Below are 19054 nucleotides of genomic sequence, written 5' to 3' on the forward strand. Positions count from 1 at the left end.
AACTCTCCACCCCAAATCAACAGACTATACGTTCTTTTCAGCACCACACCACACCTATTCCAAAATTGACCCCGTAGTTGGAAGTAAAGCACTCCTCAGCAAATGTAAAAGAACAGAAATTATAACAAACTGTCTCTCAGACGACAGAGCAATCAAACTAGAACTCACGATTAAGAAACTCACTCAAAACCGCTCAACTACATGGAAACTGAACAACCTGCTCCTGAATGACTACTGGGTACATAACGAAATGAAGGCAGAAATAAAGATGTTCTTTGAAACCAACGAGAACAAAGACACAACATACCAGAATCTCTGGGACACATTCAAAGCAGTGTGTAGAGGGAAATTTATAGCACTAAATGTCAACAAGAGAAAGCAGGAAAGATCTAAAACTGACACACTAACATCACAATTAAAAGAACTAGAGAAGCAAGAGCAAACACATTCAAAAGCTAGCAGAAGGCAAGAAATAACTAAGATCAGAGCAGAACTGAAGGAAATAGAGACACAAAAAAACCCCTGAAAAAATCGATGAATCCAGGAGCTGGTTTTTTGAAAAGATCAACAAAATTGATAGACCACTAGCAAGACTAATAAAGAAGAAAAGAGAGAAGAATCAAATAGACGCAATAAAAAATGATAAAGGGGATATCACCATCGATCCCACAGAAATACAAACTACCATCAGAGAATACTATAAACACCTCTACACAAATAAACTAGAAAATCTAGATGAAATGGATAAATTCCTCGACACATACACTCTCCCAAGACTAAACCAGGAAGAAGTTGAATCTCTGAATAGACCAACAACAGGCTCTGAAATTGAGGCAATAATTAATAGCCTACCAACCAAAAAAAGTCCAGGACCAGATGGATTCACAGCCAAATTCTACCAGAGGTACAAGGAGGAGCTGGTACCATTCCTCCTGAAACTATTCCAATCAATAGAAAAAGAGGGAATCCTCCCTAGCTCATTTTATGAGGCCAGCATCATCCTGATACCAAAGCCTGGCAGAGACACAACAAAAAAAGAGAATTTTAGACCAATATCCCTGATAAACATTGATGCAAAAATCCTCAATAAAATACTGGCAAACTGAATCCAGCAGCACATCAAAAAGCTTATCCACCATGATCAAGTGGGCTTCATCCCTGGGATGCAAGGCTGGTTCAACATACGCAAATCAATAAATGTAATCCAGCATATAAACAGAACCAATGACAAAAACCATATGATTATCTCAATAGATGCAGAAAAGGCCTTTGACAAAATTCAACAATGCTTCATGCTAAAAACTCTCAATAAATTAGGTATTGATGGGACGTATCTCAAAATAATAAGAGCTATCTATGACAAACCCACAGCCAATATCATACTGAATGGGCAAAAACTGGAAGCATTCCCTTTGAAAACTGGCACAAGACAGGGATGCCCTCTCTCACCACTCCTATTCAACATAGTGTTGGAAGTTCTGGCCAGGGCAATCAGGCAGGAGAAGGAAATAAAGGGTATTCAATTAGGAAAAGAGGAAGTCAAATTGTCCCTGTTTGCAGATGACATGATTGTATATCTAGAAAACCCCATTATCTCAGCCCAAAATCTCCTTAAGCTGATAAGCAACTTCAGCAAAGTCTCAGGATACAAAATCAATGTACAAAAATCACAAGCATTCTTATATACCAATAACAGAGAAACAGAGAGCCAAATCATGAGTGAACTCCCATTCACAATTGCTTCAAAGAGAATAAAATACCTAGGAATCCAACTTACAAGGGATGTGAAGGACCTCTTCAAAGAGAACTACAAACCACTGCTCAGTGAAATAAAAGAGGATACAAAGAAATGGAAGAACATTCCATGCTCACGGGTAGGAAGAATCAATATCATGAAAATGGCCATACTACCCAAGGTAATTTATAGATTCAATGCCATACCCATCAAGCTACCAATGACTTCCTTCACAGAATTGGAAAAAACTGCTTTAAAGTTCATATGGAACCAAAAAAGAGCCCACATTGCCAAGTCAATCCTAAGCCAAAAGAACAAAGCTGGAAGCATCATGCTACCTGACTTCAAACTATACTACAAGGCTACAGTAACCAAAACAGCATGGTACTGGTACCAAAACAGAGATATAGACCAATGAAACAGAACAGAGCCCTCAGAAATAATGCCACATATCTACAACCATCTGATCTTTGACAAACCTGACAAAAACAAGAAATAGGGAAATGATTCCCTATTTAATAGATGGTGCTGGGAAAACTGGCTAGCCATATGTAGAAAGCTGAAACTGGATCCCTTCCTTACACCTTATATAAACATTAATTCAAGATGGATTAAAGACTTAAATGTTAAGACCCAAAACCATAAAAACCCTGGAAGAAAACCAGGCAATACCATTCAGGACATAGGCATGGGCAAGGACTTCATGTCTAAAACACCAAAAGCAATGGCAACAAAAGCCAAAATTGACAAATGGGATCTAATTAAACTAAAGAGCTTCTGCATAGCAAAAGAAACTACCATCAGAGTGAACAGGCAACCTACAGAATGGGAGAAAATTTTTGCAATCTACTCATCTGACAAAGGGCTAATATCCAGAATCTATAATGAACTCAAACAAATTTACAAGAAAAAACAACCCCATCAAAAAGTGGGCAAAGGATATGAACAGACACTTCTCAAAAGAAGACATTTATGCAGCCAAAAGACACATGAAAAAATGCTCATCGTCACTGGCCATCAGAGAAATGCAAATCAAAACCACAATGAGATACCATCTCACACCAGTTAGAATGGCTATCATTAAAAAGTCAGGAAACAACAGGTGCTGAAGAAGATGTTAGAGAAATAGGAACACTTTTACACTGTTGGTGGGACTGTAAACTAGTTCAACCATTGTGGAAGTCAGTGTGGCAATTCCTCAGGGATCTAGAATTAGAATTACCATTTGACCAATGCCATCCCATTACTTGGTATATACCCAAAGGATTATAAATCATGCTGCTATAAAGACACATGCACACGTATGTTTATTGTGGCACTATTCACAATAGCAAAGACTTGGAACCAACCCAAATGTCCAACAATGATAGACTGGATTAAGAAAATGTGGCACATATACACCATGGAATACTATGCAGCCATAAAAATGATGAGTTCATGCCCTTTGTAGGGACATGGATGAAGCTGGAAACCATCATTCTCAGCAAACTATTGCAAGGACAAAAAGCCAAACACCACATGTTCTCACTCATAGGTGGGAATTGAACAATGAGAACAGATGGACACAGGAAGGGGAACATCACACACCGGGGCCTGTTGTGGGGTGGGAGCAGCGAGGAGGGATAGCATTAGGAGATACACCTAATGCTAAATGATGAGTTAATGGGTGCAGCACACCAACATGGCACATGTATACATATGTAACAAACCTGCATGTTGTGCACATGTACCCTAAAACTTAAATTATAATAATAAAAAAAAGAATCTGAGACTCCCCTCAAATATCTTTCATTGAAACCATTCCTCTGATGCTAACAGGACACGGATGCAGAATGGCCACCATGGTGCCCTCCAGGCCAGGCCATAGTTTTCTTCACAAAGAGCCAAGCCTCTTAGTTCCTGGAGTGGGCAAGGCAAATTCCAGCTTCCAAGCTTTATCTAGAAACATGAACAAATCTTAATTTTTCAGGGATTTATTTTGTTAGGTTATAGATTATCTAAGTTTTGCATTTCTCCTTTTCTTCTCTCATAGCTGGAGGGATTCCTCAGGGATCTATGCTGTCACTGATGCAATTTTATAGTTTTGTAAGTAATAGAACAGAGAAATGAAAAATGAAATTGCCAAGGCTATAAGATCTTCCAGGTCAGGAAAAGCAAATAGAAGGTGAAGAGCTCCCATAAGACTGTACAAAGGGGGAGAAAGATAACAGAGGAATTTCAATACTTAGTTCTAAGGGGAAAGATTGTAAATGATCATTATGAGACTGTTGGGCATATATTTACCAATCCAAGAGAAGACCTCAAAATCACTGTAGGCTGTTCTTTGAAGATACTAGTCTATGTACCATTGCACACTGGTCAGAAAAACCTAGCTATCATCAGAAAGCATTTTAGAAATCAAAGAAAAAAATTTCTATCCTTATATAAAATCATGATGAATTCGGACCTGAAACACTGCAACCAGCTTGAACAGATATAAAGGGACCACAGAATGTTTACAGACAGGCTACTAATATGATTAAGGGATGAAGGTTTCTTTTTAAGAGAGCTCTTCAATCTAAAAGATAAAGAATAAGAGGCTATATATAATCAAAATCTATAAAATGAAGAAGGAGGCATATTTCAGCACTGTGGAGGTGGACAGCATCTCTGAGTGCTGCAGTCAGGATGGTTACATCAAGGGCTGCCTCAAGCAGCATTTCAAGTGTTCTTCATCTCTGGCAAATTCTTACCATTTGGGACAGTTGAAGAATAGTCAGTTCTATTGGAGGCAGAATGATGGAAAAGATGACCTTACAAGCTTTTCTCCAGTTTCACCTTTTTGTAATTCAGTACCCTTGGCCTAATTTCTCTAGCTTATATTATTAATCTTGAAAAGGGGGCTCCATGTGTGCAAGGGGAGATATGTAACAGGAAAATTGGACTAGCTATACATATTTCATTATTCACTGGCATAGCTTTAACCTGATGAACTTGTCTGGTGATAATGGATGCAAAACCAGTAAGCTCTAGGCATATCCCTGCCAGTTAATACCAGTGCATGATTACTAGAAACTGTTAGCATTTCTCTGAATTTTGAGTAAAATACATGCTATTTAAGTAAAGTGGTTTATCACCATAGCAACAATTTCTAGAGTCACACATTCAAATTATAGGCCTGCACAAGGTCCAAATGACAAAATTCTGATATAAGTTTTCTGCTATAGTTTTGTGTGTAATGGCTACCCACCTTCCTCACATCCCTATGGTTTTCAGAAGAAGGAAGGGAAAGAAAAGCTAAGGGAAGAAGAAAAATTGACTTCCAAATATATAGACTTCTAAGGTTACTTGCATAAAGATCTGGGTCTTGTGTGGAGTCAACAGAAATGAAATCTAACTTGCAAATTAGAGAAAAATATAAATATCTTTCTTTTCTTTGTAACTGAGGTACAATCTATATACACAATACCCATATCTGAAGTGTACAGTTTGATGAGTTTTGACAAACACATAGGCCTGTATAACCAACACCACAATCAGGAAATAGAACAATTACCAAGAAAGTTCTTTCTTGCCACAACCCAGTCAACCCTCTTCTCCTGGGGGCCACAACTATTCTGATTTTTTCAACATAAATTAGCTTTGCCTTTTCTAAACTTCATATACATGAAAAAGAATGCATTATGTACTCTTTTGTATCTGAGTTATTCTGCTTAACATTTTTAATTGAATTTTTATTCAGATATTTGTAGATTCTCATGCTATTGAAACACAGTTTTTGAGATTCATCTACGTAATAGTAACTCATTTCTTTTTTCTTGCCAAGTAACGCTCCACTGTATGGATATACCACAATTTGTTTACTCATTCTTCTGTTAATGAATATTTGGGTTGTTTCCAGTTTGGGGCTGCTTATACATAAATCCGCTACAAACATACACTACAAATCTTTTTGTGAACTTGGGATTGCTGGATAAATGGTAAATGAATGCTTAACCTTAAAAGTAAATGCTAGCCAGGCGCGGTGGCTCACGCCTATAATCCCAGCACTTTGGGAGGCCAAGGTGGGCGGATCGTGAGGTCAGGAGACAGAGACCATCCTGACTAACACGGTAAAACCCCATCTCTATTAAAAATACAAAAAATTAGCTGGGTGTGGTGGCACGCCTGTAGTCCCAGCTACCCAGGAGGCTGAGGCAGGAATTGCTTGAACCCAGGAAGCGGAGGTTGCAGTGAGCTGAGATTGCGCCATTGCACTCCAGCCTGGGTGACAGAGCAAGACTCCATCACACACATAAAAAAAAGTAAATGCCAAACTATATTCTGAAAGAATAGTACCATTTTGCATTCCCACCAGCAAGGTGGGAAAATTCCAGTTGTTTCATATCCTTGCCAATATCTGGACTTGTTAGTTTTTAATTTTGGCCGTTCTAGAAAGTATGTAGTGATATCCTCTGGTGGACTTAATTTCCATTTTCCTGATGACTAATGATGTTTAGCATCTTTTCATATGCTTATTGACTACTTGTATATCTTCCTATGTGAAGTGTCTGTTCAAGTCTACTGACTATTTTAAAACGTGGATTGCCTTATTGCAATGTAGGAGTTGTTTATATATTCTGCATGCAAGTCTTCTGTCATATATATTTATTGCAAATATTTTCTCCCTGTCTGTGGCCTGCTTATTTTTTAACATGCTTTTGATGAGCAAATGTGTTTTATTTTTAGGAACCATTTTACCAGTTTTTAAAAGTGCTTTCTGTGTCTATGTTCTAAGAATCTTTGACTATCTGCTGGATGGAAGATAGTCTCTTATGTTTTATCCTAGGAGCTTTATAGTTTTGCTTTTAGATTTAGTTCTACCCTTCTCAAACTAATTTTTGTGTACAGTTTTAGCCAGGGGGTCAAATTTCATTTTCCCTCATATATACCTACTATTGTTCTAGCATTATTTATTAAAAAGACTATCATTTACCCCTTCGAATTGCTTTGAAATCTCTGTCAAAAATCAACTGACTGGGCCGGGCGCAGTGGCTCACGCCTGTAATCCCAGCACTTTGGGAGGCCGAGGTGGGCGGATCACGAGGTCAGGAGATCGAGACCATCCTGGCTAACACAGTGAAACCCCATCTCTACTAAAAATACAAAAAAATTAGCCGGGCGTGGTGGTGGGCGCCTGCAGTCCCAGCTACTCCGGAGGCTGAGGCAGGAGAATGGCGGGAACCTGGGAGGCGGAGCTTGCAGTGAGCCGAGATCGCGCCACTGCACTCCAGGCTGGGTGACAGAGCGAGACTCCGTCTCAAAAAAAAAAAAAAAAAAAATCAGCTGACTGTATAAACATGGGTCTATTTCTAGACTCCCAATTTTGTCCTAATGATCTATTTGTTTATCCTTACATCAATACCACATTGTATTAATTACTGTATCTATGTAGTAAATGTTGAAATCAAGTCATATAAGTCTTGCAACTTTGTTCTTTTTAGGTTATTTTGTCTGTTCCAGGTTTTATCTATCTCCAAATAAATTTTAGAATCATCTTGTCAATTTATAACAAAAAAGCAAGTGTTCTAGATTTCGACTGGGATTGGTTTAAACATGTAAGTTAATTTGGGGAGAAATGACATCTTAATAGTACCAAATATTCTAAACCATAAACATGGTATATCTCTCCAACTATTTCAGTCTTTTTCAATTTTGCTCAACAGCATTTCATGGTTTTGGTATAAATATTTTGCATATATTTTGTTAGATTTTTCACTAAGTGTTTTATGTTTTGTGGCAATTACTGTTTTAAAATTTTATTTCTCAATTGTTCATTGCTAATATATAACAATACAATTTTTATATGTAGATCTTGCATCCAGCAACCTCTTTAATTCACTTTTTGTAGATTCCTTGGGATTTTCTATGTATACAAACATGTCATCTGCAAGTAAAGTTTTATTCTTCCTTTACAATATATATAATTTTATTTCTTTTAATTGCCTTGTTGCATCAGCTAGAACCTTTTGTACAATGATGAAGAGAATTAGTGAGAGAGAACATCCTTCCTTGCCTTTCTCCTATCTTTAGCATGAAAACACTCAATATTTTGCCATTAAGAATGATACTAATTGTAGTTTTGGATTTTTTTTTTTTTGTAAAATCTCTTATTATGTAAAAGAAGTTCCCTTTTATTCCTAGTCTGCAGAGGATTTTCTCATGTTTGAGTGTTGAATTTTATCAAATGCTTTTCCCAAAATCATTGAGATAATTATATAGCTTTCTCCTTTATCTATACATAGTGAATTATGTTGGTTGATTTTTGGATGTTAATCCAAACCTGCATTCCTGGAATACACTGCAAACACTTAATTATGATATGCTATTCTTTTATATATTTCTGGATTCAGTTTGCTAATATCATTTGAAATTTTTACATCTATAATTTATGAGAGATATTGGCTAATAATTTTCTTGTAACATCCTTGTCATGTTTAGGTATTGTTGTTATTTATAAGGCAAACATGCCTTATAAATGAGTTGGGAAATATTCTCAAGAGTTGGTGTATAAGTTTTCTCTTATTTCTTCTTTAAAGATTTAGAAGAATTAGACAGTGAAATCATTTGGGAATAAAGTTTTCTTTTTAGTAAAGTTCTTTACTACAGACATGATTTTAAAAATAAATACAGAACGATTCAGATTTTCTATTTTTGTGTAACTGTTTTTGTACTTTTAAAAGAAATTTGACCATTTCATATAAATTTCTCAATGTATTGGCATTAAGTCATTAAGAGCCAGTAAGCCTGAAGACAGATCAATAGAAAGTATCCAATGTAAAGAATAGAAAAAAAAAAGATTAAAAAATGGATAGTGCCTCAGGAACCTATAGAACGATATCACACTGTCTAATATATGAGTAATTGGAGTCTCAGAAAAAAAAGGAAAAGGTAATGACAAAACTTCCAAAACGTGGCTAAAGGTACAAATTTACAGATTCACAGAGCTCAGCAAACCCCAAGCAGGATAAAAGTGAAGAAGAACACGCTTAGCAATAGCATTGTTAAACTGCTGAAAATCAAAGATAAAGAGATGACCTTGAAAGCATCCAGAGAAAAGTGACACATTACATATAAGTGAAGAACATTTCAAATTTCCACAGATACTTCATCAGAAAAAATGATCAAAAGTTAAGAAAAAAGGAAAGAAGAGTATCAGAAATGATAACTATCTGGATAAATATAAGAAAGTTTTCCTCTTAATTTCTTGAAAACATACATGACAATTTAAAGCAAAAATTATATCATTATTTTGTGGGGTTTATAATTATGTAGATGTAATACATGTAACACTTATAGCATAAAGGTAGGGTAAGAGATAAATGGACCCAAATTAATACATTTGAAATTGAAGCAATACTTGTTATAACCCAACACAATGGGTTGGTTCTCTATAGAGAAAGGATATGCATAGCATGGCCACACAGCTATAGGCCCTAAGGGGAGCTGAGCAAAAGTCAGGCTTGGGAAGAGAGGGAAGTGATTTAAAGGATTCACTAATACATCTTTGCAACAATGGGAATCTGGTTAAGCCTGTGGTAAAACCTAAGCCTTATACAAAAAGCTCTTGTGTGGGAGTAGAAGTAGGGACAAAATATCCCCTTAGAACAAAAGCCTTGTTTATGGGAGCCTATGAATCCAGGCCAGCAATTCGCATTGCAAGCAGCATTAGATCATATAACAGGTCAAAATTCATGTTAGCACAATTAGTTATTTGTACCTATATTAGTCTGCTATTGCAGTAGTTATTCAACTATGTTTGAGAGGTCCCCACAATCACCCCCAGGTTCAACGAGTCACTGGGAGGACTCACAGGACTTGACATTTATATTCGTACTCATGGCTATGACTTATTACAGTGCAAGGATGCAAAGAACAACCAGCAAAAGGAAAAGGCACTTCAGGCTAAATCCAAGAGAAACCACGAGCAAGCTTCCAAGTGTCCTCTCCCAGAGGAGTTGCAGAGGATGTGCTTAATTTCCCCTGCAATTAGTTGTGACAGCATGTGTGAAATGTTGCCAACCATGGAAGCCCATTGGAGACTCAGCATCCATGGTCACATAGGCAGCCTCTGCCTAGCATCTACCAAAATCCCAGACTCCCAGAAGGAAAGTAGGTATTCAGCATAAACCATATTGTTTGCACAAACAGTTTAGACAAAATTAGCTAAGTTCCCAGAAATGAGCCAAGGGTCAACCTTGCAAATAAATAGGTCTTTTGAAGGGTAGCAGTTGAGGCCACCTATTTAACTCTTTTCTGCACAACTATACAACAAACAACTGCAAAAATCTCAGTATCTTGTAACAGCAAGTATTTATTTTTCTCAATTAATTTCAGTTTGGTTGTGCTAGGCTAAACTTCAAGTATTAAACTGAATTCAGATCTGTTCCACAAATCTCCACAATTCTGGAACCTGTGGCTTTCTGCAGGCATGCTCTTCTCATGGCAGGTGACAGAAATAGAAGAGAGCAAGCTAAATCATGCAAACACTTTTAAGGTCTCTGCTTTCATTACACCCTTTCAACGTTCCATCAGCCAGAATAACAGCCAAGACCAACATTAGTAGGGTGAGAAAATAGCCTTCAACAGTTCTACCAGGGAGAACTGCAAAGTCACATGGCAAAGGATATGCATGTACAAATTATTTACAGGAAAGGAATAATTAATTGGAAACAAGAATCCAATCTTCCACGTACCCTAAGAAACTCACCAAACTCAGAGGGCAAACAAGGTTAGAAGCAGCACATTATCACTTCTGAAAATGAAATTTCTTGGTTTGTTTACTAGTTTATTCCCACACTTATACCCAAAGGAGCCTTGATACAGCCAGGAAAATATATGCAATTTTAGTAATATTCTATATACATTTTTAGTAATATCATAATGAAAGCATTAATGGCTAACATTAATAAGTACTTACCACGTGACAAGAGTGTTACATGCATGATTTCACCTAGCACTTAGTTGGTGAGATTATTATTCCTATTTTACAGATGAGAAAATGGAGGCCTAGAGACTTGCCGAACATCATCAAGCTTGTAAGTGGTGAAGCCAGAATCTGAATCCAGGCAGCCTAGATCCGAAGTTATACTTTTAACTATTATGATATTTTAAGGGCTGTGCTTGGGTACATATGCCATATTGCAATGCTTCAATACTGGGATAAGAAAGTGTGCCACAATTATGCAAGTACTGTCACATTTTCATATGATAGTCAGTTCTCATGGACTCAGAAAGCTAAAATGTAATTTTCAGGAAAAGAAAATTTTTATCCCACTCACTAAAATATCACGAAAATTTAAGTTTTTCCTCACAGAAACATTATCAACATATCAAAGTATTAAATTTCAATGTTATTTAAATGTCAACATTTCTTGTCTTTGAAAAAATGTTTTATGAACACATATCATTTATCAAAATAATTTTTCAAAGTTTCTAAACCACCATGCCTTTCTACTTTCTAGCCTAGATAAAGCAACTGCTACATGTACTATCTCCAACAATACTATAACAACTAGGTTTTCAGTCAAGGAAAAATTATCACAAAAGAAAATAATGGCAAAAATCTATTTTCTTTTCTTTTCTTTTTCTTTTTCTTTTTTTTTTTCTGAGACAAAGTCTCATTCCATTGCCCAGGCTGGAGTGCAGTGGCGTGATCTTGGCTAACTGCAACCTCCGCCTCCTGGGTTCAAGCGATTCTCCTGCCTCAGCCTCCCAAGTAGTTGGGATTATAGGCGATTGCCACCGTGCCCAGCTAATTTTTGTATTTTTAGTAGAGACAGGGTTTCGCCATGTTGTCCAGGCTGGTCTTGAGCTCCTGACCTCGGGTGATCCACCCATCTGGGCCTCCCAAAGTGCTGGGATTACAGGCGTGAACCACCGTGCCTGGCCTGAAAATCTTTTATTTTCATTAAACAAATTCATTCAAGACTGTGTTAAATAAACAATTTTATAAGTAGGAGGTTTCTCCATTACAAAGCAAGAATTCCATAATGCAAATATACTTGTATTGCATCTAGAGATTCCAGTCCCTTCCTCCATGGTTATGGGGAGGTACACTTTAATTATGGACATTCATTTCTTTCCAATTGTTTTCTGAGCTTATGAATAATGAAAGCATATACCATTTATCAGGCATCATTAAGGACCTAATGTTAAAAGGCACACTACTGCAACAAGCAGTGGTCTGCCAAGTGTCTCATCAGAAGATGAGCAAATGCTATTGCAGGAGTGAAAGTCTAGTCTATCCAGTAAAGCTGATAAAGACTTTGTCTTAGAGAATTCAGAGGATTACCAATAGCACAAAACATTATCTAGATGTCCTCGGCATGTGAGAAACAAGATATACATGAGAGAACATTACTGTCCTCAGAATACCATAACCAATGGTGGAAATAAACAAAAGGACATTGCCAAGTGCCAACTATTTGAAAACAAATCTGAAACAAGCGTGTGATATCTTAGTCCAAATATGAACAGTGAGGAGATGCAGACTGCATTTTCCCATAATGTCCGAGGCATTTGGAACTAAGGGACCATTATTTAGGGAAGGAGGAAGGTGCTGAGTTCAAGTGCTTTTGCTTTTGTTTTTGGTTTTAACACATCCTCACTTACCCTCTCTGCTAGTTTTCCAAGAGCTCTGCCATTGTTTCGAAAGGTGTGATTACCCTGGCTTTTGAGAAATTCCCAAACCTAAGCATGGGAAAGTTCCTTAGAGGACATCAAGGGAAGACAAGCTCCTACCCACCTTGCAAGAATTACTGTTATGGCATTTATAACAAGTAGCCTTCCAGAGTCTGCTTGAATACTTCCAATGATGGGGAGGTGGAAGGTTTGTTACCCATGGCCCAGCCTTTTTCCATTGCTGGTGAACTCTGACTATGGAAAAATTTTTCCTGTCGATGAAACCTACATTCCTAAAATATCAACCAACATTCTTACCATTTCTATATTCTTGAAATGTCAACCCACTGGTATAGTTCTAGCATCCACAAACAATTCAAATTCCAATTCTTCTGTTCCCTAGTTGATGTAACTGAGAATCACATCATAAGTTTCATGTGAAACTTGCAGGGGCGGCTGGAGGAGTGGGAGGGGAAAAGTGTGACACGGCAATGGAAAAGGGGATGGAAGACATTTGGTTCGCAAGCATATTTTATGTTAGATGCAGTGACAAATACAACTCAAGGCCACAAAACGTGTGTATAATTGTACATATGTGAGTATATGTAGATATATGTATGTGTAAGAATATGCGGGTATATGTGTACACATGTATATGTGTATGTGTGTGCATAAGTATGTATATCTGTACAAAATGCCAAGTCAGCCAACAAAAATCTTAACTATGTTCAATAAGAAATGCAAACATGGAATTTTATGATATTATTTTTAAGGAGAATATAAAATACACTCAAGAGCTAAGCATCGTAGGAGTTAACACACTGGAGAGGAAAAAGAATTCAACGAGCTTATGTCTACATTATGGTAAAAATATTATAATCTCAAAATATCTAAATCATTATGTTATGCTTATTATCTAAACATTTGCTATAAAGTAATGAAGAAGTTCTCAACCACTAAATCAAAATCAATGAATAGATCATGTTACCATGTCCCTTTCTGTAAGTTACTGAGAGGATTCTTGGCATGGAGGGGTGTAGGCCAGCAATGCTGCACCTCCCTGAATCTGGTCCAGGATTTACCCTGGCAGTCCTTCTCTGCACTCTGCCTAATTCTGATTTCTAGAATCAGAAACCAGTGACTCCTCACGAGAAGTCTGGCTACCCTGAGGTGAACACAGTCCCTGCTGGCAGGATGCTCAATTATTAAATAATAGTTCAGATATGTTAATTAGATTTCAAGACAGGAAGGAGAACAAACACATACAGAGAAATTTTCTGCAAATTCAGAAACAAACAAGGAAGCAGGGAAGAGGACCTTTGGGTAAACTTTGTCAGGATATCCAGTTAACGGATCACAATCTAGAACTAATCAAAATGTTATTCAATTCTATTCATTAAAAAGAATAAAACTGCATTCAGAACTAATAAGGTAAAATAATAAACCTATATAAAAAGTTTTTGTTACCATAAATTCAGACACAAATAACTGAATAATTATCATTTTCTAAGTAATACATAGACCCATTTCAAATTCTATAGTCTGGTAGAGTACAAAAATTATTAATTTTGATTCTTGGGCCAAATTTGGCATGCCATCTGTTTTGGGGGAAAAAATAGTTGAGTTGGAACATGGCCACACTCATTCATTTGTTGTCTATGGCTGTTTTCACGCTACAACGTCAGAGATGAGTAGTTGTGACAAAGACTACTAGGGCCCACAAAGCCTAAAATATTTACTGTTTGTTCCCTTACAGAAAAAGTTTGCAGACACCTGCCCTACATAATCACCAACCTTAAAATAAACATGTAGGCCACCTCGCTAAATCATGCTAGCCTTATAAGGCAGAAAGAACTTTACTTGCTATATAATGCTCGGCCTTTGTTACAAACTAACAACAAAAAGACAGATTTGCAAAAAAATGTTCCAGGTGTGGTGAGGGTATTTTACACTTGGGAGAAATGCAGCAATGATTCTTCCTACCTGTTTTTCCTCCTCTTCATCTGAAGTGTAATTGGCATCACGCACATTTCCCCAGGGTTGGTAACTTTTCAACTTTTCTTCAGTGGACGGCTTATTCTTCTCTTCTGTTGTGTTTTCCTCAACACTTTCTGGGTTATTTTTCCATTCCTTCATCATCTCTAATACATTGGTTGGTCTCACCGAAGAAAGTTTATTGCCCTAATATTAACAATCAATTTTTGGTGTTATAAACAACTTAGATAATTGAGACGATACCTACATCATTTAGCGAGACAGTCTCCCAAATTCAGTAATAGTCACATGGAAAAGATTATAATGCTGAATAAATATGAAAACTTCTGATGACCACTGGAGTACAACCCCTGTACTCACATGGCTCACATCCCTTGCATGATATCACGTGTAATATGTCCAAGTTAACAGGGGAAATATTCAGGCTTGAAAGAACAATGCAGCATGCTTGTGCAAAGAACACTACACAGGGCAATTTCCTGGAACCCAAATACCCGTATAGTGCTGTTCTTAGAAAATTGAGAGGGAGGTTGAAAGAACTAAAGAAGTTGCCCAAACGCCAGTGGGTCCAGGGCTAAGGATAAGTCTATACAACATCCAAATATCTAGGCCAAAAAAAAAAATCTAAATGCAGTCAATTAGTCAAGCACTATGTCTAAGAATATAGATATTTAATTTGAAATCCCTTACCTGTCTGGAAGATTTAAATATAATGTGGTCATTTGATTATAACTGACTTGGTACAGTGTTCTTATCCCAGCATATGACTATACCATGCCAAAATTGACCATTTTATATTAACTGTATTTTCCCAAATATAATACCCCATGTAATGTGCCAAGAAATATATGAATGCAAGCTCAAATAGCTCCTGCTTGATTAGGTGTGTCTTAAATATTTTTGTTCTTACCTCATACTGTTAGAAAAAATTTAGACAAAAAATGGATCATATTTAGATTAAAATGAGAAGTTCAGGTGTGGGCATGGCTATGAAGCGATTCTAAATTACCCTGGTATATGGATGTATTGAAATGTTTAGCATCAGTGACACAGAAAACTATAAGACAGGGTACTTTAGGGGTACCCATCTGAATACACTGTTGAGGACTTGTTGAGTTTAATGTATTTGTGGCTAAAGAAATAGACAAACACTAAATATGGAATGCTAATAACTAAATGAGGATCACTATGCAATTAATTCTCTGTGATTCTTCTCTGTCCCCTTGTTTTAAGCTCAGTACTCCTACCATGTTCATAACATCCCATTACACCTTACACTGGTTTTGCACTTGTTTGTCCCTTACCTACTTACTCCTAGAATGCCATTGCCATTTCTTCCTGCCAGTCCATAGCAAGAGCCTACATTTCCTTGAAGGTTCAATTTAAGATCCATTTCTGTCAGATATCCCAGAATTCCCAACTATGTAGTCAACTCAAGTGAAAACAGACAGTGGCTCAGTGACAGTAACCATTAAAGAGCTGAAATCAAGTAGAATGGTAGATAGTCTCAGAGCGCTCATCTGAATGGGTTCTGCTCTCCAGGGCTCTGCTTGGTCCCTATGATCCATCTCTCCTCTCTTACAACTTCTTGGCTTCATCCTGACCTCTAACTTAATTTTCATAAAATCAGTGACCAGGGTCCTGGAATGCAAGTACATACAACTTTGCCTCAACTTGATTCTTTCACTAGCAGAAAGTGACAATCTGACACATCTAAGTCTGCAATACCAGTTCTCAGTGGCTCCTCCCTGACAAGCCCTCCCCAGGTTAAGTCTTTGGAAACTGTGGTGGTCACTAATGCTACTTGCCCAGCATTTCTTCCTTCTAGGCTCATGGTAGAGTTTCACTTCTCTATCCACTTTGGGACATGACCATGTGCCTTACTTTGGCCAGTGGTTCATGATTGGAAATGGTATGTATCACTTCTGGGTGAAAACTTTAAGAGATAGTATGCAATTCATCATGTTTCCAATTCCTGAACTGGTAATTACAGAAGCACAGAGATGGAGTCTCCCTCAGCCTGGGTTCCTGAGTAAGGACAAAGTGAAACAGAACCTCCTCCTCTCCTCCCAGCCAACTGGCCATGGAAGGTACTAAAAGCACTGAGATTTGGGTGTCATTTGTCATCACAGCATAATCTAGCTCACCTTGATATAGATACCAAAGCAAACATTTACATTCTGCAAATCACCTCTAAGAAGCTTTAAAAAGAGTGACTTTATTGTAAAACCATCATGTCCAACAAAATTATAATTACTACAGAATTCATATGCAACCAATATGATGTGACAGCTCATTTATTTAGGCAGTTCTTGCGCTGCACAGTCCTGATATGCCTGAATTTCAGTTATAATTTACTTAAACAGCATTAGTCCCCCAAGAGCAGCTTAAATTTCAGTCAACATGGTATATGAACTATAACTGCATAAAGTTCAAACTGCACTGCTAGCTCTTCAGTCCACAAAGCAAACAAATGCATATCATGATCAGTGACTAATTTTGTCACTTCTCTCAAAGGCTGTTGGTGATTAGATATTAGGCATCTGCTATTCAGTTCACACATAGAGAGCAAAGTGTGTATTTGTGTTGCCTCCTTTTCTCCCAGGGAATTAGCCAACAAAGATGAAAGTGCAGCAAAGAAAATAAAAGTGATAATGCCGAAAGTGAAAACTGAAAAAAATACGAATGGAGTAACAGAAGAAATTGCTGACTGGGAATGCTGACACTACCACCGTTCAACAGAGTATTTGCCAAGGCATAAAAAAGATGCTCCCTCTGTCTTATAAGTTATATGGTAAGAAGAAGGTAAGCACTATTTAAATGAATCTTGAGTATTTTATTTAAAAAGACACTTTAATTCTCAGTATTTCTAACATTCTAAATTACAGTGTACTAAATGAGCATCAGCTTTACTTTTGTCTCATTTCCCCACATATTTATAACCAACAGAGAGTTATTAAGATTTTGACAAAAAGGTAAAGGGCATGAAACAATCATAACTTTTCACATTGATTATTGAGATCATTTTTTCACAGTTTCAAACTGCTCTGCTATTTTACTGTCCTACACTACTGTACAAAGCAAGGGTTGCCTACATTATTTTGAATCTGCATCTCTAGCAATCTTTCAAATGCCTGGTTCACATACACATACACCCAAGAGCTTGGTAGCTGAGATTCTACATGTGTGAAGGAGAGTGCCTTAGTACTTGAAGAAATGACCCTACTTCTCATTCTATAGAGACTGTGGAGAAAAGCAAAGGATCCAGAATAAGAGTATTATCCCTATTTCCTATGTGGAAATTTTTAGCTCTTTGCCTCCCATACTCACTTGCGATATCAAGCCTGGACTAGGTAGTATAGAGTCCAGGCTTTGCCTGTTGTCTAATGTGCATCTGATAACTTACTATACCACCTACTTCTTCCTTGCTAGCAGTTGAAGGATAAATTGTATCAGATACTTGGACTAACCAATAATAAGTGGTCCACAACAATGTATCATGAGCCTTCTAGTTCAACAGAAATTACAAATGAAGCAACCAAACAAAACTGGGGCAGAACTGTTAGGGCAGACACTGTAGATGTACATGTCACCTCACCATCAGAACACTAACCTCTGAACTCCTTTTACTGGCTGCATCTAGGTGATCAAATACTGAACTCATCAATTACAAAATAACAAATGACAAGAAAGCAGTAGCAATAGTTTGATCATCTGAAGCTATCACAGGTAGAGACCAGCCTTTTGGATAAATAAATTTCCACTTGCTTAACCAACAGATAGTTGAGACTGTTAATTTAATATTGAACAACTAGAAAAATGAAACTCATGGAAGAGAAGAACTGCTTAAATACTAAGATTTGAATTTAATCCCTTAGTAGACAGGCCCCATAATGGAGACCCAATCACATTTCCTCATCTAAAAAATACTGCCTTTTAAGAGATAGTGCCTATCAGTGCTTTGTAAACAGTAAGCACTTAATAAGCTCTTTAAAATAAATGAATGAATGATACATATGAGCTGGGGTGAGATGGTATGAGTCCAAATCAGCAAAGCTAAAGGAAACATTCTGGATCTTTAGCATGCAGTCACCATTCTCTGTTTTTGCAAAGAGCTAGAAGACTTTATTTTGTAAAGTTCCTAGGAGTAAATTTTTTCAATAGAAAAATGGAACACTTTATTAAAAAACATATAAAAGAACGGCCAACTTCAAAAAATAAAATCCAAGTCAAAACAATCTGGTGTCAATTTTCACCTAATAGATAGACAAAAATTTAAGTTTGATATTCCCTGTGTTGGTGAGGGTGTGGAGGAACAAGCACTCTCACTTACTTGCTTTTTATGAGAAGGTAAATTAGCAATACTTGATCAAAATGTAAAATGCACATTCTCTCTGACCAGTAATTCCACTGTTAAAATTTATCTTATATAAACTGGCACAGTATGCAAACACATATTTACAAGAACATCTGTTGTAGTACTGATGTAATAGAAAAGATCTGAAACAATTTAAATATTCACAGGGACTATTTACAAAATAGTTTATAGTTTGGGATATAATGTTGGTTTTTTAATTTTTTTTTAATTTTTAACTTTTTTTAGGTTCAGGGGTACCTGAGCAGGTTTCTTATATAGGTAAACTCGTGTCACAGGGGTTTGTTGGAAAGATTATTTTGTCACCT

The 19054-nt window shown here is 37.0% G+C and overlaps 1 protein-coding gene across 31 annotated transcripts in view; it reads right to left on the reverse strand.

Moving 5' to 3' along the window:
* Window positions 1-19054, reverse strand: part of STK33 (serine/threonine kinase 33) — a 222230-nt gene that overhangs the window by 24732 nt on the left and 178444 nt on the right. For all 31 annotated transcript variants that reach the window (XM_063710941.1, XM_063710927.1, XM_063710922.1 and 28 more), the window contains one exon: window positions 14360-14557. In XM_063710941.1, the coding sequence (XP_063567011.1) occupies window positions 14360-14557 (198 nt within the window). The remainder of the gene's footprint in view (window positions 1-14359; window positions 14558-19054) is intronic.

Source organism: Gorilla gorilla, chromosome 9 (assembly GCF_029281585.2).
Source record: "Gorilla gorilla gorilla isolate KB3781 chromosome 9, NHGRI_mGorGor1-v2.1_pri, whole genome shotgun sequence".
In the NCBI taxonomy this organism is placed as follows: Eukaryota; Metazoa; Chordata; class Mammalia; order Primates; family Hominidae; genus Gorilla; species Gorilla gorilla.